The 24110-nt window shown below is 38.2% G+C and overlaps 1 protein-coding gene across 2 annotated transcripts; it reads left to right on the forward strand.

Moving 5' to 3' along the window:
* The first annotated feature begins 1070 nt into the window (after positions 1-1070).
* nrbp2b (nuclear receptor binding protein 2b) lies at positions 1071-24071 on the forward strand. Of its 2 annotated transcripts, none has more exons than XM_088402055.1 (18): positions 1071-1715; positions 15641-15763; positions 16662-16763; positions 16855-16944; positions 17102-17142; positions 17215-17309; positions 17389-17412; positions 17474-17560; positions 18464-18519; positions 18581-18676; positions 18776-18908; positions 19607-19709; positions 19792-19842; positions 19919-20054; positions 20962-21036; positions 21143-21206; positions 21290-21345; positions 22107-24071. In XM_088402055.1, the coding sequence occupies exons 1-18, from the start codon at positions 1596-1598 to the stop codon at positions 22191-22193; spliced, it is 1539 nt and encodes a 512-aa protein (XP_088258181.1). In that variant the 5' UTR covers positions 1071-1595; the 3' UTR covers positions 22194-24071. The 2 variants fall into 2 exon arrangements, with proteins under 2 accessions (XP_088258181.1, XP_088258182.1); XM_088402056.1 differs by having other exon boundaries at positions 1073-1715; positions 20962-21015.
* The last annotated feature ends 39 nt before the right edge of the window (positions 24072-24110 follow it).

A 24110-nucleotide genomic window follows, 5' to 3' on the forward strand; every position in this document is an offset into this window, starting at 1 on the left:
TGACCAGAACGAGTCTGTAGCTCCGTTTGTAAAACACCGGCACAGTATGTAATAATAAACGTAACAACATACAAAATATATGTATAAAAAAAAATAATTTAATACATTTCAATTAAAAAATTACATACATTTAATATTTAAGGCGATTTATACACTTAATATATTAATAGATTACATAAAAATATAAAATAATACTTTTTTAAAAATACTTTGTCAAATACAATTAAAAATACTTTACGGTAGTATAAACTGTAGATGTTTTTCCCGCAAAGACCACTAGAGGGCAGAATAGAGTCGTAACATCTTTATGTTGACGCAACAAACTACCGTAATACTTCTGAATTTAGCTCAAAGAGATCATCAAGGTTATTGAGTCTACATCGGATTGATTAAATGTCAATTATTTAAAAGTTATTTCCACAGACTTAAATGAGTAGTTGTATCGTTTGGCGTTTTTACATTCTCTACTTGTCAGCTAATTGCAACACTTGGCATTAACAGAAAAAATGTGAATAACGGACCCTAATCAAAACTATATCTTGACTTTCAAAGGCTGAAGGTTTTTTTTTTTTTTTTTTACTTCATGTGACTGCTAAAGTACTAATTGATTAATATTTTAGTGCCATAAAGTACCAGTAATTACTTTGAGTACTTTAGTACCTAAATAAATTAATTACTAACCCCCCGCTAATTTATTATTTTAATACTTGATTACTTAAAATAAATTATTTTAGTACTTGATTACATTCACTTTAATATACTAAAAAGTATATAATAAAGTATTTGCATACTTTAGTATTTATTTTACATAGCCTATAATCAGCCATTTTTAGACTCTCCTTTTGCCAATATTGGGAAAAACTGTTAAAAATGATGAAATAAGTACCTGTTATGGAAAAACATTTTAAAAAATGTAAGGCATCAATTAAATGCGATAAGAGGCGTTGGTGATTGTTCGAACCTCCCAGCGGTGTCCAAAAACTTTCAAAACATTGTTTTTATTTTGCCCGCAGCAAAATGGCGTCTATTTGTTTACACGTATGTGAAACCCGGATGTCCGACTTCCGGTATGTGTTTTTTTTTACTCCGGTTTTCCAGGTGCGTTGAGCTTCTATCGTTTTTGCGCGAGCTGCGTTCACCGCCATTACGGTAATCGTGCCCCACTCGGCGCTTCTTAGTAGGCTTTGGACGCAGGAGGCTCACACACACCACACACACTCCTCCACTCGGAGGATGACGCGGAACATTTAAGCCTCGTCCATAAAAAGCGAGCAACCATGCGACCACCGCCTCCCGGGGATTCTTCTTCACATTTCCCCGCTTCTCGCGGAGCGTCCTCGGGAAGCTAAGACGCGAGTTTTCCTCGATTTACGTCCGTGTTTCGCGACCGTTTTCCTTCCAGTGTGTCTGCTTTTTTTTTTTTTTTTTTTTGGACACCCACAAGGGGGGTGTGGCGAGTATCCCGACCGGGAAGCTTGTCTGAAGCCTTTCGCCGACAAAAGCTGCGAAACACCGGCCGAGGAAAGCGTCGTCCCGTGGGTCTCATTCCCGCCGAAGAAGCGGGCTGAAATCTGTCAGCAGTAGACGGCGTGAAGATGACGATGTCCGTCCCGGAGAGGAAATCGGGATCGGAAGGGAAGGAGGAGGAGAGCGAGGATGAGAGCGAGATCCTGGAGGAAAGCCCTTGTGGACGATGGCAGAAGCGCAAAGAGCAGGTTGGTTGGACCGGGGGATTCGATGCATGGGCGCTTCTAGACGATTTTTAGGGTGCTCAAGCACCCTCCTCTTCTGTTTATAACAATAATGTCCCTGGGACACTTTGCGTGTATTTGATCACCCAAATTCGTCAGAAATATGTTAAATCCATCTCCAATTTGTCCCATGGCGCGTTTGGACATTTAGTGACCATTTATTAATCCTGTAAATATTTTGTATTAGGGTGTGGAAACACCCAGTATAACCAACCATTTTTTTCTTGAAAATACTACGTGATCAACGCATGGTTAACCAGTAAATTCTGATCATTTTTCAAGAACAGTAGTAATGTTTTTGGGTCAATATGACTCCAAAGGTTGTGTGTCTATTCAAAAGTGTCCGCATTTTTTTTTGACACTTAAAAAAAAAAAAAAAAAGCGATACTTAAATTAGATCCTTGTTACTTTTGGTGTCTCTGAAAAAGTTATAAAACCATGAGGCAATTTCACCCGGACTCCTGTGTATTATCCAGAACTTTCAGAAACTTATTTTTTTTTTGTGTGTGATTGAGTTTTGTATGTGTGTATGCAAACCAATGAAAAAAATAATCCCAAGCCTAGTTAGAACCAAGCACTTTGTTTACTTTTGAGCAAATTTCAATCAATTAGCAGTGAAAATGTCATTTTTGGTCATTTCAATCGAATTTAATCAAATTTTGGGTCTCAATTAACAGCTAGCACTATTAGTAATCAGTTATCAGAAAATCAACGCCATTTCACGCTGGTAAATAGTATATTAGGGTGAGAAAAGCAGAAGCTTTTATCATGCAAACATGGGAGAAACATTGCCCCCCGGTGGTATGATGACAAAGTGCTAGATGTCACATGTAATGTCGGCGGTTTTCTAAATATTAATATCATCGAGGATTAGATTAATTAATCGTGGCAGCCAAGATCGTGATCGCGATTAAAATTCGATTAATTGCGCAGCCCTAGTCCAACTCGACTTCGACTAACATTAAACGAAAATACGGCTTAGCAAGCAAGCCGTTTAAACAACATCAAGTCGTTTTATCAGCCGGCAAGAGCAACGGCCTTGTACGATTGGCCGATTACGCGTCGGGCAGGGGGCCGCGGCCTAGCGCCTTGTGATAAACTCAAGACTTTTCCGCGTGAAGGTTATCTCTGTCTTGCACTCTTCTGCCGCCGCCGCCGGCGTTAAAACCTTGACCCGGCACATCCGCGGCAGAAAGGACGCTGGGCCTTTTGCAACCCCGCCCGATCGTTGTTCCACTCATCGATTAGCTAACTTTAGCGCTTCCATTAACCCCCAGCTAGCCGTTAGCGTTGCCATGCTTTGGCTAAAAACAGTCCCGTGCCGTCCATGCCTCATTGATGAAACTTTGGGACGACATTTTTAGTGGTAGCTCTTGGTGTATTTAAAGCTGCAACTTGAGAATATAGGTCAAGTGACATCATTTGTTTTACTGTTGGTCATCTGCCAGAAAACGATGTCACGCATGAAAATGCCTTTCAGTATCAAATTTAACAAAGGGTGTGACTTGTTGCGAAGGATTACCCATAATAAAGTTTCACAATAAATTGATTCATGTTCCAATTGATGTGTTCTTAGTTTGAAAAGAAATCTGCTGCTCCTTCATAGCATTTAAAAGCACTGAAATAGCCTATTAAATATTTTTCCATGTATTACATATTATTTGGTATTTATTTATTTATCTTCACACTACTGTAAGCACTTTCAAATAATTTTATAAATAATTTTTAATTACATTACATAAGTACATTAAATAATTTATAAATAATTTTGGAACGTTTTGATTTTACTTTTGAAAAATTTCCCCTTTTGAGGTTGTTTTCTCAAATTTGAAAATGCCAAACCGTGTAAAACGTTGCGAAATAATAGTCTTTCAACGTTTCGCAACGGGTTCACTTTTACACAATTCAGCAAATGGTTTCTTCATGTTCCAGTTAGTTTGCCCTTAATTTGATAAGATACATGTATTGGTCATGGCATTAAAAAGCATTACACTAGATTAGTTTATAAACAGAAGCATTCAGTGTTTTGCAAGAGGAGTCACTTTAACACAATTTAGCAATAAGTTGCTTCATGTTCCAAATAGTTTGCTTTTAATTTGAAAAGAAAAATGTACTGGTCATGGCATTAATAAGCATCACATTAGATTAGCTTATAAAAAAAGCATTCAGTGTTTTGCAAAGGAGTCACTGTAACACAATTAAGCAATAGGTTGCTTATGTTACAATTCATTTGCTCTCAATTGAAAAAAAATGTTATGACTACCGTGCATTAAAGTCTGTCTTAAAGTCATTTTTTTTCTTGGCTAATTGTTTTTAATGTTGATGAAAACACATATTTTGAAAGACATTTTGGGTGACTTGAATCATGAAAAAACTAGCAATCTGCCTAGCAACAAGTGACAATGTAAAAAATGAATAAGAAAATGACTTGTACATGCGCTCGGTCACATCAAGCAAACTCCCTTCAGTGTTTCTCAAGTGCTGGGTAAATAAATCAGTGTGTCAAAGTTCGCAATGCACGCCGCTTGATTTGCCAATGAAATAAACACATGGTCACATGATCCGTTTCACGCTGCTGGCTCCTCCAATCCAGCAATCCAGCATTTGTTACACAGGAAATCAAGCATGGTTGTGTCACCATTGACTCACAAAATGTGTCCAAAAAAAATCTGTTCTGAGCACAAATCAAAATTCTTAGCAATCTTCTTAAGGCCATTTGCGTTTTCTTGCTGGTATTTTTGCAACAGTTGTTCAAAAGAGTTCAAAGTTCAAAGCAGCCCTACAAGGCGATCCCATCTTGCAATAAATCTTTTACAAAGGCAGGTGGCGGGATCATTTCAAATTTCTGTGGAAAATTTTCGCGTCAGGTCACATGATTTTGACCTTCTCAGCTGTCTTGACAAATGTATGAATGGTTTAACGGCGCAACGTGTTTGCTTGTGTGTTGACAAGTTTCTGTTTTATGGCTTGGCTAGTAAAGATAAGAGCTAGCATAGCGATGGACACAGCAAGTGTTTGCTGGCCAAATTGTCTTGGTCTCCCTGTAAATGCATAAAACTGTCAAGAATCATGATGATCATATGGACCCGGAAACTGATGTTTTGAACTTGCTAAGCTAAATGCTAAATGAGACAATAAATGTGTCTGCTAATAGAACTAGTATGCTAAAAGTTAAATGAGCCAATTAGGGGTTTATAAAATCCGATACTCTTTTAGATACTGTTTGCTTTACTCAAAAGCGGACAGTACGCCTTATACAGCGCATAAGCCATCTAGTGGATGCACAGTGCAACCCCAGCCACTACTATAGCTTCTATTCTATGCGCCTTGTAATACGGTGCGCTTTATAATCCAGTGTGCTTCATAGTGCGGAAAATACTAAACTAATTAAAAAAAACATAAATAATAAAAGAAATTTGAGAGAAATCGAACTTGTCTATACTTTCACATCACGTCAAGCAAAAAAAAAAAAAATTTGGCATGTTTTTATTCTGAATCGTACGGACAGCTTGTTCCTGCAGTTTCAGCCCGACATTTGCCGCACGGACGTTTGCGGAATGTCTCAGTGCCATGGCATGTTCCAAACAAATAATATATCATTGAACGGCCATGAGGCTGAGTATCAGAGAGCCTTGGCAGAGGTAATTTAATAGTGGGTGTGTGATATGTGTCAGATTGCGGTGTCAAAGCTACTACATGAGATGATCTTCTTGACCTGTAACATTTGAACGGGAGATCACGGGGTTCATATGGGGATACACGTTCCAATGTTAGCTTAGCATTTTGCGCTCTACATAGTGGTACAGTATGTTTACTATTTACTATTTTTTATGCTTGATCAATTTGTGATCTGTCATTTTCACATTTTCTGGCAACGCTAAAAATAAACACACGTGTTAACGCTAGCATGTGCTTGTGACTAAATTTATTGTCATCGTGCCATTTTAACTAGAAACAATTGACGGATACGCTAACGTTAGCTTAGTATTTCGATCTTCTGCGGCTCTGCACACTCTGATATTTTGTAATCTTTCTGTTGTGCAATAGCTTGTAAGTTAACTCATAAACGGCCCAGCGATAATGTCAATTGCTGGGAAATCGTAGCACCTAGCAAACACGCTACTAGTTACCTCATTTGGGTATTTCGACATTGCAGTTTTTCACACGGCAGGATGTGTTTGCTGTAGTGTGTTGCAGAACTTTATGCCAATGTGACAACTAGACATGATGAATAACTGGGCGGAATTTTCCGGCGTGGATGAGTTGTGCATTAGTGTCTTATGACTGTGATGCACACTCAAACGCCGTCCGCATCGCATTCAACTTAATGCGAATGCACTCTAATGCCCTTTCGCAGACGTTGTATGGCGAGAGAAAGAAGGCATTCGGGGTGGGGCCATGGTCAACAGTATGTGCTTGCTTTTTGACTTTGACCAGGTGCTCTCGCACTGCACAAACACCCCCTCAGACCCCGCAAGGCTCAAATTGAGATCTTTCAATAAACTCGGGATACGGTTTGAAGTTCCTTTGCATTCCAACAGTCTTTATCTTAAACCTTTGAGAGTAAACGTGGCTATTTTAGCAGCCACGTCACACTAAGTACATAAATGTGACACAATGGTGTTCAGGCTTCTGATATGATATGTTTCTGATAGTTTTATCATTGTTAGTACGCACTTAAGTTCGACAAATCCAAATTGTTCCAAAAAACAGTGCTAAAGTAGCATTTTAGCTTGCTACAAAGGGCTACTACAGGATTGATGTTTGTCATTAGCTGGTTAATTAGCATCTGAATATTCAGGTGAGTTACGAGTGTGGTTACATTTTCATGCAAATTAGAAATAGCTAAAGTTTAATATGTACACTAATTACGAGTCTAGTAAGGATCCATACTTGTACTAGCGGCAAAATTAAAGGGACAGTGTGTAAGATTTAGACCGTTTTGCATTAAAAAGGAATTAGTTCAATGATAGTAAATTTTAAAAAGTAGCAAATAAATCCATACTTGTACTAGCGGCAAAATTAAAGGGACAGTGTGTAAGCTTTAGACCGTTTTGCATTAAAAAGAAATAAATTCAATGATAGTTAATTTCAAAAAGTAGCAAAAAAATGTGTTATTAATGGCCAACAGTATGTTTGAAATATAATCATAGGTCTAGTTATCATTCAATTATATTACATTGGGGTTTATATGTTTGTTAAAGCTACGGACGATGGTAAATGCAGCACCTGCAGCACCCCCTGCTGTCCGTAATGAAAAACCGTCTAAATCTCACACACTGCCCCTTTAAGTAACTAACAGTGTTAAATCGTGTTTACTGCTAGCAGCTGAATTACAATATAATCTATTGGATGTGTTAGAAATGGCTGAACTAGCAGTTGGATTAGCATTCTAGCTAAAATTTAAGATCAGCTATTTAGCGGTCTAGCACGTGTAGCTAACATAGCTCATCTTACTCCCAATGTTTTGTCGAAAAACGGAAGTCGAGGCTAAGCACTTGCATTTTGCTACGAATCCATGTTCAAGAATATCAAATCCTATTAGCAAGTCAGCTAACACTGCGCTAAGGGTCTACTGACATAGCCGGACGCCTGAAATGAAAAGCAAAGTCATTTTCGCACTTCTTCAGATGATCATCGAATAAACAAACCAATCTCCACAAGACCAATAACACGGGAACGCGTCGCTCATGCATAAAACCTTCACATCAAGCCGTTCCCCCGGGATGAAAAACATCAAATTGCTCTTTTGCTCTCCATAAATATGCTTTGTATTCCGACTTGGTCTGGCTGAGCGTGATGAACGTTTCTCGCTCAAAGCCGTCAATCAGTACCGTAACTTGATTACTGTTTTCGGTCCCTCGCTTTGTTTATACAGACGGGCATTGTTCTAGCAGAACAGTGGTCGCACAGTGTCCATTTCGACTCGCGAAACTGCTCTTCTCGCCCGCCTACCGCCGTTATGCTAGCGTTCAGCTCCAGCTCGTTTTACCCCCTGCCAGCAATGATGCAATAAAAACGCCGGAGCGTCGTTGCTTTGTTTTTGTCATGCAGAATGTAATTGCAATAAAGTCATCATTTTCATCATTTTCTTTTAGTTTCAGGCACTTTGGTGCACTTGCTTTTTTTTTTTCCCTTTTAGACTAAGCTAGAACCCGTATAAACGCGATGAAAATAATGAACAGTTGTTGAAAGTTGATTTATTTTGCGTTTTTTTTGTTGTTAAAAAGGATACATGTGTGGGTATACTTCAACAATTTTCATCAATAATAATCTTATTTTATTCAGTGCGTCGACTGGGGGGGGGGCGAAGAGTTTTCTCTTTCTAGGGGGGCCTGGCAAAATATAGTTGAGAAACACTGCATTAATGACAGAATAAGACTACAGGAAGTAGTCAGCAGTCAGCCGGGATTGACTGCGGCAGCTCCGTCTCGTCCCCGGAGAGGATAAGCGCTATAAACCTCTTAGGCGGCATCTATGGAGAGAAACGCCACTTCACGGCCAATTTCATCATTACATTTGACATTTTTGACGCTCTTTTTTCTTAGGAGCAAAAAAAAGTCACCCGCGGATGACTTGACGAGAAAATCTGACCTTTTTTTTTCAGTATCGTCTCCAGTTTGTGGTATTCTTTCCATTTTAAGCCCAAAGACGACTACCGCTCTCATTTTAATCCCCTCGCAGTAATCGTATCTTCGCCGCACGGGGCCGTCTTAACCGTCTCCGTTAATTGACGCGTGTAAACAAAACGCCGCTTTTCCCCAACGCTCCTTCTGAATGTGGCAACTGTGCTGAGCTCATTTCACCCGAGCCACCATTTTTCTTTTTTTTTCTTTTTTATTTCCTTGCTGGAAAGCTGCACTGCAGTAAGGCCGCCTTGCCAAGGGAAAGACGTGCTCTTTGTCTTTTGGATTTATTTATTTATTTTTTTTAAATGCAAGCTGGCTCCAAGAACTTCAAGAACAGTCAACTGCGCCAGTTTAGGCAAGGAAAACAAAAAACAGTGCTGCTTGTTTTTCCCGGAACATGGAAAGTGCCGGCTAAAAAAAAAAAAAGGCCAATCTGTTCTTCTCACTACATTGTGGGGGAGGCAGTTCATAAACTGCTCACAGGAGGAAAGTGAGCATAATGAAAGCAAGCTACCTTTCACACAGACAGAAGAGTGACAAAAATGCGGCTTCGACGGGCTATGCTAATTTTCGTGTTAGCATTAAGCTAACATATGCCTGAACATGTTTTCCAAATGTTTTGGGCTTTTCAGGTTATAAGCCGCGCTGGGATATAAGCCGCAGATTTTAACATCGGACATTTACACAGAAAAATGGCGTATGATTTTTATTTTTATTTTTTAATTGCCTGCTTAACTGCAACATCCTAACATCTTCCACAGATTGAAAATGCCTGCATGTTTACCACCAACATATTTAGAGAAATTGGGTGGATTAATAGAAACAGAAAACTGCAGAGTTAAATAGCAATTAACACTCAAAATCAATGCGTCAATCATGTCTTCTTCTGTCTCCATTTTTTTAAATGATTATTTTAGTCGACGTATGCACTAAACACATTGCACATAATTCATAGATACGGTCATACATATATACAATCTTGTATGTATTAAATTTACACATCACAAACTTTTATACAAGATCTTAATTTAAATATTTTTTTTTATATTTTGAAATGTATATTATATGTACTATATTAACATATTTTCAATTGTATTCGTTCCACAAATTGACACATACATTTGCTTTAGTAGTGGATTAATTCTTGGTGGCTAGGGGGGAAAAAAAATAAATAAATAAAAGCTACACTAGACCAGAAGCCACAGAACTCAAATCATGAGAAAAAAGTTGCATTTTATAGTCCAAAAAAATACAGTAAGTTTTAAAGGAAACCACAGAAGATAACACACATTTCAAACCTCAAAAGCGGAAAAAAATGGACGACAATCAAGAAATCTTATCTTTTCAATAAGTATATAAACAATGGCAATATGCTTGTGATAATACGCTTGTGGAAAATATGAAAGTGAAAATTGTGAAAAAGTACGCAAACATCAGAAAAATACAAAATTACACCAATGCTAGAATGTTTGAATGCAAAAATATTTTTTAAAAAAAGCTCGATGCTCATTATTAGAGAAAAAATAAAAATTGTGAGAAACGATAAGGAAAAATATAACAATTTAAAGAAAATCCAAATATAACAGAAAATAAATAGAACAAATGAAACCATTGAATTAAAAAAACAATTACATTTAAATTAATTTAATTAAAATAAATTCAAACTAAAACCATTAGAAAAATGTCACACAAAAATAAAATATTACCGTACATGAAATTAGATGAACTGTTTTTATAATCCACAGTCCAAATTGTCGGTTTACTGTTTTTCTTTTTGAAAAAAAAAAAAACAAATACGTCCTCTGAGGCTACAGTACATAATATTTGGCCTCCGTTCAAAGGTGTTCATACGATTCCGCTTGGCGTAAAATGCTGCTCAACCTGCTTTTCCAGATTAAAAAAAGAAAGCGTGTGAATTGATGTGAAGCCGATACAAATCTGCACGTGCGCCTCCGTCCGTCCCGCAGGCAGATGCTAGATAAAAGCCGGCAAAGGGTGAAATTCCTTACGTAATGGTGTCCGCTCGCAATGCTCGTCACGTCGCGGCCGGGCCTTGTAAATCTGCGGCTTTGTCGGGGCCGGAATGGCGCGGCGGGCCTAATCGCCGCCGCAAACGCCATCGCGCTGCCTTTCATTAGGGTCGTCTCGCTGGACCGCATTCCCAACCTCAAGGTCTCCCGGAGGAAATCAAGACTTGTGATGTGTGATGTGATAATATGCTTGTGACATCTGTGACCTTGTCCAAAAATCTGGCTAGGGTTTTTTATATATATATATATATATATATATATATATATATATATATATATATATATATGTATATGTATATGTATATGTATATGTGTGTGTGTGTGTGTGTATTTCAATTGCAGTGTAGCTGTAGAAAAATTGTATTAATTTTAATGTAAGTGCAAAAGCAGAAAAAGGAATTAGTATGAGTGCAGACAGAAGTAGACCAGTGCCCGACGAATGACGGACCAAAAAAAAAAAAAGTTAAATGTCAGCCTCTAGTTGTGGTGGACGGACCGACGATTCAAATTTCTTTTGGCTTGAAAAAATGACGGACAGACGATGATGGAAAAGCAGCGAGCAAAAAAATGTAATTTGCTCATCTCCGTGTGTGTATATAGCTGTGAATACGATTACTTTTTACCTTTTATTTGCCGTTTATATGGACTTCTTACCTTATCCTTTATCTGTCCCTTATCTGACCCGTTCAAACTGGAGCCCGTGTCATTATTCGTCAGGCTGAATGCACACACGCACACTCTCTCTCCGAGATTGGCTGCGAGCCGCCCATGTGACGGCTTTGGGCGAGAGACGGAAAGACAGACAGAGCGCGAGCGGGCGAGCAAGCGAGAGGGCGATGGAGGCGAAGGTCAGCAGACGGTCAGTGGCTCAGGCCACTGACGCTGGCGGGACGCGGCCAAGAGGCGGGAAGCCAGCCATGGCATCTCCAGTCAGCTCAGCTGGTACTCGCCGGGATCGTTTGACAGTTTTCAGCATCCAGATTTGATTTTATTGAATAGTATTGTAATGTCGAAGAAAAATCCAACTCGTTGACTGCCATTGACGACTAGAGACGTCGAGGAGTCCGTTTTTTTTTTTTTGTATGAAATACGTATTGTTCTCTGATTGGTTAATCGCTGCCAGTTTACGTACTAAATGTTTTACGTCATTTTTATGATTGGTTTATCGCTGCTAGCGTACGTAATGTTCATATCCTGTCCCTGTGTCAGTAGGAAATAGTCCCAAAATCGTGTCAAGTGGAGCGTTTAGTAAAAAAAAAAATACGCACAAAAGGCACCCCGAATTGCAGTGGGCACTGTCAGTTTTTCGAAAAAAATTAAAGGCTATTATTTTCGCCTCATGGTACAGAAAATTCTGTGTTTTTATTGTTGCAGTGTTTCTACGTTATTTTCGTAAATTTTCTGACTTTTTTCCAGCATGATTTCAACTTGTATTGTTAGGAGTTTTCTCGTAACTTTGTAGCTTTATTCGTGGAATACTACGACTTTTGAATTTTACGTTTGTTTATTGCTTGAGTCATTCTGGAAGAAGTAGACATTTTTTCATAATGTTACAATGTCTGTTACAATGTTTTTTAACCGAGACGACATTTTGTTGTTTTTACATTTTTATCGTAGCGGCGTCGCAACTTATTTTCGTAAATGTTCCGACTTTTTTCCTGTATGATTTCAACTTGTATTGTTAGATTTCTAGTAACTTTGTAGCTTTATTCATGCAATACTACGACTTTTGAGTTTTACGATGTTTTTGACGATTTTTTTGTAACCAACACGACATTTTGTTGTTTCTAACAATACGCATTCACGACAAAACTATATATATCGGCGCGATTATATCGATACATCGACGTATTGCGATACGAAGTGACGCGATACGCATATCGCAATACGACGTTCAGTTTCCACTATTTCGCGTATCGGTTTTGAAGCACCTTATTTTCGTAAATTCCGTATTTTTAAAGTGTCTTGCCGAACAGTGTTCCTAGTCATCCGTCGTAAGCTGTATGTGTTCCCGAAGCGCAAGCCGTATTAACGAGCAGTAAAATCTCACGTTGCGTTTGTTTTTTTTTATTCTTGTAAATTTCCAACTTTATTCCTGTAACGTTACTCGAAAATGTAATGATGTCGTCCTTGTTCTTTGCCACGCCCTTGTTGAAACCTTATATAAGTTATAAATGAATACAAACATAACATCAACCAACATCATGACATTTCCTTTTACGGAGGTTTTTTTTTTTCTCGTCTGCTCTCACAGAAAGCGAAACGGCAACAAAGTCTCATTTGCATACAACGCAAAGCCCTTGGCGACACTCTCACGGGAGTTGCAGTCTGTCTGGCAGCGGCGCCGCTGAAATATTGATGCGGTTGGGAAGCGCAAACGGGCAGCCGCCGGAGCTCCGTCGGACGGCGTGACAAAGAGCCGCTTTCATTGATCGCCGTGACGACGGCGCTTGCCTCCGCACTCCTTCGCTTGTCTACTCTCTCTCGCGAGGGAATTTGTGAAAAATGAAGCCTCAATGGCCTATTGAAATCTGCTGGAGCATTTCATTGCTTATTAGCTTAGCATTGTGCAGAAATCACTGTCTTGGTATTTAATCAACACCTAAGCCAACACCTCAGGATATTTAGGTTTTTTTTTGTTTTTTTTTCCGCAAGAATTCAACGCAAACTCAGTGTTATTTTTGCCCGTTTTCCTTTTATAACCTTATTTCCGTTCCTGGCTTTAAATTCTCATCAGCATTTCAGAGCGTACTGCCAAACAGGGAAAGTAAATAAACAGACACTTAAAGAGCACTCTGACACTAAAAAAAAAAAAAAACTTAAATGATTTTAGAAAAAAAAAATCTAAATAGAGTTATTTTTCAGTCATTGTTCACTGTACAACTAAATGCAAAAAATTTAGGGGGAAAAAAACAAATGTTTGATGAACATGACAAATGGATTTGAAAAATTAAATGCAAAAATTTAATTTAAACATTATTAGAAAAATACAAAAAATAATAAAGGTTAGTCAAAAATTTACAAAATATTCGCCAATGAAAAAATTCCAATCAAAAATACTAAATATAGAATTGTAAGGGAAAAAATGGTATACATCAAAAAATGTTAATATTAAGAAAAATAATAATTGAATAGAATATTTCATAAAATATAAAATAATATAATCCATTCAAATGTTTGGATAAATAGTTGATAAATAAATATAAATACAAATATGAGAAAAAAAGATACCAAACAAAGGTAAAAAATACACCAAAATACTGTAAGCAACTAACGGTACTAAAAATACAAAGCAATTAGGTAAATATCTCGATAGAATGTTATAAAATTGAAAAATTGTATTAAATATATATTTTAAAAGTAATACAAAAAATACTAACGGTTAGTCAAAAATTTACTGAGTATCAGCCAATCAAATATCCATAATTGAATGATGTCAAATGAATGATGTTAATTTCAGTATTTATTTCAATGATTAAAAGTGCCATCTGTTTGACGATCAACATAAATGACATTTTTCTCCAGTGCTCTGTCTGAAACACTCACAGTCGTTTAACTTCTCGTCAGCGTTTTGTAACCCTTGCCAAATGAAAGAAAAAAAAAAAAATAAGCAGACTTCCATAACAGGCTGACATTCCAGGTCGCACAAACTCCAGCTGGATTTTCCAGTTCTTTCAAGCTCCGCGACTTCTTGTGCTCTATCTAATTTGCATGAAAAGATTTGCATTTAGTCAGCAAATCCATGAGAAGACGCCCGTGACGAAAAATTTGCTGTGACAAGCGATTATTACTTCTCCTTTTTGAGTAATAATTGTTTTGATGGCTTTGAAATTTAAATATACTTTACTGTACTGCACTTTCACTCTCATCTGCAAGGAGAACGCCATACACCTTGTACGTGTGTGTGTGCGTGTGTGTGTGTGTATGTGTGTGTGCGTGTGTGTGTGTGTGTGTGTGTGTGTGTGTGTGAAGATATAGGTGTGTGTGTGTATATACATATGTATGTATATATATATATATATATATATATATATGTATATGTATATATATATATATATATATATATGTATATATATATATATGTATATGTGTGTGTGTATATATACATATGTATGTATATATATATGCATCAATGTACATACACACACATATATATATATATATATATATATATATATATATATATATATATATATATATATATATATACCCCTGCAAACCCAGGAACACAAGTTGATATTCCAACAAGAATACAGTGGCTCTAAATCCTTCTCCCGCCTCCCTCCCGCTAGCCAATCAGAGGGCAGAACCCCAGGTGCTTGTTTACCAGTCTTATTTCAGCGTGACCGTGTAACAGAACCCCTCCGCCGCTCAGTTGGGCCCTGGCGGCCCATCAAGGGAAGGAATTTCTGCCGGAAGCAATAATCAGAAAATCATGCTCTGTCGGTTTTCTAGCTCAAAAGTTAATATTGACGTGCTGCAGGGGAGAGTGAACAGGCAGGGGGAGAATTAAAAAAAAAAAAAAAATGGCCAAAGGCACAACTGCTGAGGCAGTCCTGGAACTTTTCTGACACTTTTTTTATACGTATCATAAATTCACCAATTTCTCCCCAAATCCTGTAACCTTTTCCTAACCTCGCTAACAAACGTAACCTCCTTCAGGGAACTAATGAGGGACTTAAAAGCAGATTTTTGCGGCGGCCGCGGTCTGCTGGCCGTGCCCCGGCCGAACAATGGTCCCCCTGTGGAGCTGCAAACTGAAAGCCGTTTCATGTCCACGCGTCTGCGGTGAATGCCGAGCGCCGTGCCGTCTGTCAATGGCTAGCATTTAGCGCTAGCGGCGGGTTAAGCTTGGCGGACGTCAGAATAAATTGTCATTTTGATATAGATCAGGGCTGTCAAACATACGGCTCCTGGGCCGGATCCAGCAAATGATTATATAAAACCGCCAACAGATGTTGGAGTCCCAGTGGGGGAATTGTCCGCGTGTGTGTGTGTGTAATCCTTTCGGCTATGCTTTTTGTTGTATTTGAGTACTTAAAAGATAAAAAAAGGTTCGGCTTAAAGGCTCACGTGGTCGTCTGCGGGTTGGGGTTTTATTTTCAAATCAGCAAAGGCCTTTATTTACAGTGGCTGCAATCAGCATTATTCCTCCGAACCACTAGGGGGGAGTCTAGTTCCTGAGATGAGAATATGTGTTGTCACAGTATTTTATTTTTTTTTTCTCCAGGTGAGCCAAGGCAACGTCCCAGGCGTGGAAAGCGCCTCCCTGGCCATGGATACGGAAGAAGGGGTGGAGGTGGTGTGGAACGAGGTGCTCTTCTCCGACAAGAAGGTCTTCAAAGCGCAGGAGGTACGCGAAGTCGCATTTTATGGTGCGACTTGCGACTCGATTTATTCTTCTAAGATTTGACATATATTTTGCTTTTATTTTCTATTAGCTGACATTTATTTTGACAGCATTTTGCCTTTTTATCAGTAAAATACGACTTGGTCATTTTGCAACTTTTTTTCATAGTCTTGTGTGTACTTTCTGTTCTTGTCACATTGCAAAATATGTTTTTATATATTTAAAAAAAATATGACTTTCATCAGAGTTTTTTCTTGTGATATTTTCTCACAATAAAGCTTTTTATTTGTTATTTTATTTATTTACAGTTTTGTTTTTGGAATGTTTGCAGTTTTGTTCTTTTAACATTTTATGACAAATTATTCTTAATATAATTATTGCTATAGTAAAAAATTATCATAAGTTTTTCAAAAAACATGTTTTATTTCCTTTTTTTTCTACTTGTTTCTCTCAATCTTACTGTGCACAGTTTGAATTTTTAGTTTGCTGTTTTATTCCCATAACATTTATTTACAAAGTTCCTGTGATGAGACTTTTTAAAAAAAAACAACAAAAAAACAACACTTTTTTTATACTCTTATTTTTGCATATGACCTTTTATTGCAACGTTATACAGCAACATATTCTCATACATTTATTCTCATACGATTACACCCCTTTTCTTAGGAATAAAATTGACTTATTTCTCTGAATTTTGCAACAGTTTTTAAGGATATTACGACATTTCTTGCAACTTTTACAATTATTCTCATACTTAAACAACTGTTCAAATGACGACCATTAAAAAAAAAAAAAGTCCTTGAATTTTTCTACCATAGTTTTAAAAAAGAAAATTCCAACCGAAACTTGCAAACCTCGTGACATATCTGGATTTCTTTCTTTTTTTTTTTTTTTGGTATAGGAGAAGATTAAGGAGATGTTTGAGAACCTGATGCAGGTAGAGCACCCTAACATAGTCAAATTCCACAAGTACTGGCTTGATATGAAGGAAAGTCAAGCTCGGGTAAGTTTCTACTTTTTCCTTTTTTTTTTTGTGCTTTTTTTTTTTCTGCGTGTCTCGGAGGCTCACGTGCGTGTTTTCTCGCCACGCGCAGGTCATCTTCATCACAGAATACATGTCGTCGGGCAGCCTCAAGCAATTTCTCAAGAAAACCAAGAAGAACCACAAGACCATGAATGTGAAGGTTAGCGGTTTTCGGTTTTCGATGTGGGACGTAGCTTCAATTTTCAATTAGGATTCTCTGTTTTGTAATGCGCGGTTGAAACTTTGAATACGTTTAACATTGGCCTTATCGGAATTGATTTTACCGGTAAAATTCCGATTAACGTTTTCTATTTCAGGCCTGGAAACGCTGGTGCACGCAGATCCTCTCTGCCCTCAGGTACTGGACGATTCAGTTTTTGGATTGTGGTATGGCATGGCGTCTTATTTGATTTTTTTTCATCCTCTGCAGTTATCTGCACTCGTGCGATCCGCCAATCATCCACGGCAACCTGACATGTGACACCATCTTCATCCAGCACAACGGACTCATCAAGATCGGCTCAGGTCCGATCCTCGCCGGGATTTCCGCGCAGCCGCGGAAATGCGCAGTTATTTACTCTCTTTTGTCATCTTCCCTCCTTAGTGTGGCATCGGCTTTTTGTCAACGGTAAGAAACGGGGTCCGTTTGAGTTTGTTTCTTTTCATCTCTAAGATTATTTTTGCCGCAGTATTCCCCGATGCCAACGTTCAGGGAAAGGGGAGGCAACATCGGGACGAGCAGAGGAACCTTCATTTTTTCGCACCAGAATACGGAAGTAAGTTCAACCCCGCGCCGCGTGCGACTGCCACAGTTTTCAGCTAATTATTTAGCGTCGGGATTTGAATTTGTTGGTGCTAGTGAATTTTTTATTTTTTTCCTTTTTTTAATTGTAAATCATTTAAATTTGTTTTTCACCTACTGTGCTTGTTTTTTGTTTATTATATTTGTCCATTTACATGGTTTTTTTTTCTTCATTTTACTTTAATTTCATATATTATGTGCTTTTTTTCAATAATATACTATTTTTCCATTTTTTTTAATTTTTCAAGTATTATTCACATTTTTCATTCAATCTGTGTGTTTTCAAGCAATATTTGTATTGCTTCCCGACCGGCATGAACATTTTCTCCAATTTTCTCTTTTAAATATAAAAAATTATGAATATGAATGATGAGTAAAATATAGAAAAGACCATTTTTGTACTTCCTAATCCCTTTGAAACATGTAAACTACTGAACTGTTATATGCATTGATGATCTTTTCTTTCCTTCTGTTTTTGTTTTTTAAATCTTGCAATGTGTTTATATGTTCATTCATTCAATAAATACACTCTCAAAAATCAAACCTTCATATATTTTTGAAAATAAATACACTTTTATAGAATTAAACTGACGGCCAAAACATTTATTTGGAAAATAAACTAAATTCATGCATTATTTTTCATCACTTTGCTTCATGTATGCCAGGATTAATGTGTTCCTATTAAGGAAAATAAAACACGTTTAGCCAATCAGGATGCAGAACAAAATATGGTTGCACGCTGTTTAAAAAAAAAAAAGAAATCAACACATTTATACAATTAAAACAATATTTAATTTGACAAAATGTATTTGAAATGTTTAAGAAAATGCTATCTTTTACTAAACATCTCTTTGTTTTCTTCATCTTTTCTTCCCAGCTGGTGAAGATGATTACGCCATAGATATTTTCTCTTTTGGCATCTGCGCTCTGGAGGTGAGAAATCACTGAGTGTGTGTGTGTAGGTGTGTGTTGACAGAGAATGACTTTCCCCTAGATGGCAGTGCTGGAGATCCAGGCCAACGGAGACGTTGCCGTCTCCAAGGAGGCCATCGTCAACGCGGGCCAATCCCTGGAAGACCCCCTCATGAGAGTATGAGCTATTATGTGCTTATAATTAGGAAAAAAATAAAAACATAAATGGGATAAATGTGACGCCCGCGATCTAAACGGACGGCGTCTCCACCCGCAGGAGTTCACGCAGTCATGCTTGCGCCCCGACGCCAAACTCCGTCCGACCGCCCACGACCTCCTTTTCCACCGCGTCCTGTTCGAGGTGCACTCCCTCAAACTGCTGGCCGCCCACTGCCTCATTAACAACCAGTGTGAGTCTCAAGCGGTGATTTCGAGGACGCGTCGTAAGATCGGGCTAGCTAGAGTTAGCCCATTATTGTCCTTCTCTGTTTGTTTTTGAAGGAAGTAGCATTAAAGGGACAATGTGTAAGATTTAGACCGTTTTTCATTCAAAAAGGAATACGTTAAATGATTATAAATTTCAGAAACTTGCAAATAAATGTGTTCAGTATGTTTTAAATATAATTGTAGGTGTAGTTATCATGGGGGGGGGGGGGGGGGGGGGGGGGGGGGGTATTGACAATGGTAAATGCAGCATCTCCTGCTGTCCCGAATGAAAAACGGTCTAAATCTTACACATTGTACCTTTAAAACACATCAAAACTGTTTTAATCCCTGGGTTGTCACTAGCTATTTTTTTGTCAGGGGAGGGAGGGCCTTTATGTACAATGATTGTAAAAATGCCATAATAGCAAAAGTAAGTATGTTTATACATTTATGAAATTGAAATATATGAATATTTTATACGTCATAATTAGAGTATTATAAATATAACCGTTCGCGAGTTGCCGTTGAAAGGATTCATGTAAAAATTGAGGGAAATGCAGGATTAAACATCGGGTTTTCAATATGTCCAAAATTGACAATATTTCCAATTTCTAATGGCAGTAAATGAGGCCGACATGGGCTAAATTTGACGCCTTGTTTTCTTAAACATTTGGCTCTGTAGATTTGCTTCCTGAGAACTGCGTGGAAGAGAGGACCAAATCCTACGACCCTAACGCCGTCATGGCAGAAATCAAGCATGAAGACAGGCTGGGAGTCCAGCTCAAGTAAAAAAAAAAAAAAAAAAAATACAAAGTTTTATTATTGGTAATTCATAAATATCACAAGCTTAATGTTGCTCTCCAACAGGTACTCCCATGTGTCCCCTTTGGAGTTGGACAAGTTTCTGGAGGACGTCAAGTGAGTGGAAGACCGTTAACGCGACTCGGTGGATTAGCCGCGATGCTAAGCGTCCTGTCCGTCCGCCGCCTTTCAGGAACGGGATTTACCCACTGATGAACTTCGCCTCGTCCAGGCCGCATCCCGTCCCTCGCGCCCTCTCCTTGTCTCAAGAGCAGGTGGAAACGGTCAAGACGCCCACGCCGGAACCCCAGGAGACAGAGAGCAGGAAGGTTAGCCTTTCACAAAGTTGTTACGGCAGGGCTGTCAAAATAAAAGAATACGTTTTAAGTATGATCGTCACTCATTTTCCAAGTTTGGAAATCGGCCAATAAAACGGTTCAATAGGGGGAAAGGTAATTTAAAAAAAAGTTTAAAAATGGAGGACAACTTGCAATTGGTCCTTTTAGACAAAAACCTGATGTCTTAAATAGCATTTCGTGGGCCACGTGTGGCCCAAAACTGAGCTTATAATTGTAAAAATAATAATAATCGTCATCATAAAAAAAAACAAAAAAGATTATCCTCCTGTCAACTTCCCTTTACGGACAACTTCAAAATAAACACAAAATAAATAATTCATTGATGTCAATGAAATGGCTGTAGTATGCTTTTATTTTGAAATTGGCCTTTACAGCAGTGGTTGTTAGCAACTAGCTTTACTTCCCTTGATTCCGTTTTTATTGCAAACACGTCTCTACCAACATCAACACAGCGACATTAAAAAAATCATATTTAGTCGCTGATTAAGGACGCTGAAAAAAAGTCTCCAACTTTAGCGCTACCCGTTAACTCCGCAGTTCATTCAGAAGGACATTTCCAACTGTGACAAAAAAAAAAGGTTCATCATTGCATTAAACAAGTCATAGAATGTTTTGAAAAGAAGTCCCAATTTAACAATAAACTGTTTCATGTTCCAATTGATTTGCTCTTAAATAGAAATTTTCACTGACCACCCCCTCATTCAGATTTGATTGAATTTCCAATCTTTCACTGTGACTGTACATTTCCAATTCTCTTTTTGGATGGATATACATATATCGGGGTGCATAACGTCATTATTTCGAAACTGGGGATCAGCAACCTTTGAGTGATGCGCAATTTGGTTTGTAATGACTCTCCGTTGACGTGTTTCGTCAGGTCATTCAGATGCACTGCAACTTGGAGTCGAATGAGGAAGGGACCAAAACTCATGTGAGTCACGTAGTCCATCAGGTACATTCCTGAAAGGCTCTTCCTATCGGGCTCCATGTTATATCCATTCTATCTTTTTTTTTTTTTTTTTTTTAAATATGGACTCTTTCTTTTGTCTCTACTCCAGCTTTCTTTATTTCTGAAGATGGATGACAAACTTCACCGGCAGCTGAGCTGTGACATCCTTCCGAGTATGTTCATCACGTTCGGGACCAGGCCGCTTTCTTATTGGCTCTGTTTTATTTGTTTTAACGATGTCACGCGTATCTTTCAGCTGATACGTCCAAAGACCTTGCCAGCGAACTAGTTCACTACGCTTTCATCAATGAGGTAATTAGCTTATAAAATATTTTTTATGATGTACAAAAAAAATGGTCAAAGTCAATGTATGTGCACACCTCCTTATAACTTGGAGTGTGGCTTCTTCCAGAATTAGGAAACCGCCACAAAATTTAGTTAAGCTGTCTTTACACCGGCCACAAAACAAAAAAAAACAAAAAAAATCACTGCTGATAGATATAAATTGTAAAGAATTCCTTTTTTGCCAGCACTTTTTGCTCCACTTCAATGATCATTGTGCTGAACCTTCTGTTGTATGGGCTTTGGCCACCGGGGGGCATTGTAATCCAAACTTACTGAATGGAGAGGCTGATCACAAGTCAATAAACTGCGAGTTTTGTTGTACAGTATTATGCCCAAAATTTGTCTTTGAATTGAGAAACACTGGCTAGACTAAAGCAGTGATTCTCTACCTTTTTTTCCAATTAGCTACTGTCTGTGACAGCCAAATACCCCTTAAACATGAAAAGCAATTTGGATGAATAGGAAGGAAAACAAAGACTAAAATAAAGGGAGCACTGTTAATTTTTTATAATTTGGAACTACATTTGTCGTGTATTTCATTCAGAAGATGATCATCAATGTGTATCTTCCAATTACTTTGCTCTTAACTTGAAAATAAAAATGTACTGCTCATATTACTGTCCTGCAGTAACCCTGTTGAGATCTCACGTACCCCCAAAAGTTCCTTCGTGTGCCCCATTTTGAGGAGCACTAGTCTGAAGTATGATTTTGTTTATTTTGTCACAAAGGAGGACATCGAAAAGGTAGCCGTGTTCCTGGAGGACGCCATCAAGCGACACCGGGTACGAGCTCTGCCTTCCGGGAGCACGCAGTGAGCGGAAGGGAGGGGGGAGTCACGAACGCCCCGAAACGGATGGCAGTCGGGGCCCAGACGCCTTTAACGGCGTGCTACCGCCGCAAACGGAGGGAGCGGGAGCCTTATTGGGGAGAAGGCTCAAGGAGGAAGTCGCGGCGGCCGGAAAAAAGGAACAAGAGGACCAGACATCAAGTTTGCGTTTGGATGGAGTCTAAGGGGCACGTTTGCCTTAACGTGTGTTGGTTCCATAACGGATGCTACTCTTCTCGACATCCAGCCATCTTGTCAAACGAATGTTTTACCACGCACCATTTTTGCACTCCGCCGTCCACCATGACAGGCCGATATTCCGTTTTTTTTTTTCCCCAGTACTCCATCCATCATGCGCTGTGAACATTCATTCACGGAGGACTTGATTATTTTTATTAACGCGCAAGATTGTCATCGTGTTTATTCTCGAATAGTTCTCTTTTTAGCCTGCAGTGCTCTTAAGGGCTTTTCCCCTATAAAAGGCTTCTGAGTGCCAAAGACTTGTTGCAAAGTGCCTGATACGGCAACAAAAACGCTATAAAACTAAAGTGAGTTGACTAATTGGGAACGGGTGGTATCGAAGTGCATCTCAATAATTCGTAAAAGAAAAAAATAGTCATTCAGTCCAGCGCTCCTCTGATAATTCATTGACGGACCACCTAAAAAAATTCTAAAAATCTTCCTATGGATGCCACAAGATGGTGGAAAAGCACTACCTTTCTATTCTGTTTGTTTTTTTTATTTTATTTTCTGTTGCCCCTGCATCATTTTTTTTGTATTAACTGAGAAATAATAATCCATGTCCATTTTTTAATTGTCTATAGTGCATTTGTGCTATTATATGCATAAATGTTATGAATTATGGTTATTATTATTTTTAGGGTCCTTTTGGATTTACTATTTCTTTTGAAGAGCTTTAACATTCCCAAACTAAAAAGGTTTTGTAAACATCTCCCTCAAGACAAATTCAATAGCGCCCCCTTGGAAAGTTAGAGTTAAAAAAAAAAAATGTGAAATTGGTCTACAAGAAGCACAAAAAAGGTTTCAAAGACCCATGCCCGAAATGAAACAGGAAATCGTCCTTTTTTATTTTATTTTGAAGCATTCATTTTAGATTAAATTTGATGACCAAGGGGCCCAGTTTGGCCGATAGATACAAAATTCGGTGGACGTATATAGCTGGGCGCACAAAAACATGTCTCAAAATTAAACAGGAAGTTAGCCTTTTTCTGACTTTTAATTTCCTGTCATGATGCAGATACAAAAATGAAACATGCAATACAAAAATAAAGAGTTAAGTCATTTGCTTCTAGCAAAAAAAACATTTGAGGTGGCTTTTTCCAAGCGCACCTTGACGTCAATGTTTATGAGGTTTCAACACAAGTTTTGTCTTAGTAAGTTCTGTAAATTCCCATTTTAATACCAGACTGCTGTACAGTGACTGCTTTGAGTTTTACTTTGCTTTTTTTTCTGCAGACAGGAGCCCAGAATCTTTTTGGATCTTTACCTTCCTCAATAGGCTGTGGAGTATATTTCTAAGTGGCTTTTAGACGAGAGTTTTATCTTCGACTCCTTATCCAATGTGAAACAGTGCCACTATTGCTCTTCTACCATCTTGTAAGCTGCATGTCTTAAAAAAAAAAAAAAGCCTGCAAGAATTCAAAACTGAATTTTGCCTTTGTCAATAATAGTTCAGTTCCAGTTGGCGGGGACTGATTGTGAATGTTGGCATACATGATAACAGAAAAAAAAGTTCATATTCTTATCAGTTAAGGCTGTTGAATGAAACTTGCCTTTGGATGTGTTCTACTTAAGCATTTGTAATATATTGTAGCAATGGCAATTAAATAAAGTTGTGACATGCTGATCATGTCTGGAGTTATTTATATTAGCAGAAAACTACATT

This window comes from Hippichthys cyanospilos, chromosome 19, assembly GCF_059441005.1.
Source record: "Hippichthys cyanospilos isolate Australia breed blue-spotted pipefish chromosome 19, RoL_Hcya_1.0, whole genome shotgun sequence".
NCBI classification, from domain to species: domain Eukaryota; kingdom Metazoa; phylum Chordata; class Actinopteri; order Syngnathiformes; family Syngnathidae; genus Hippichthys; species Hippichthys cyanospilos.

What these genes read in the sequence shown, in the direction of transcription:
- nrbp2b (XM_088402055.1), top strand. Translation starts at nt 1,596, where the DNA reads ATGACGATGTCCGTCCCGGAGAGGAAATCGGGATCGGAAGGGAAGGAG. An exon ending in CTGCCTCATTAACAACCAGT is followed by an intron (nt 18,909 to 19,606) that starts GTGAGTCTCAAG and finishes TTGGCTCTGTAG; the next exon opens with ATTTGCTTCCTGAGAACTGC. An exon ending in GAGCTGTGACATCCTTCCGA is followed by an intron (nt 21,207 to 21,289) that starts GTATGTTCATCA and finishes CGTATCTTTCAG; the next exon opens with CTGATACGTCCAAAGACCTT.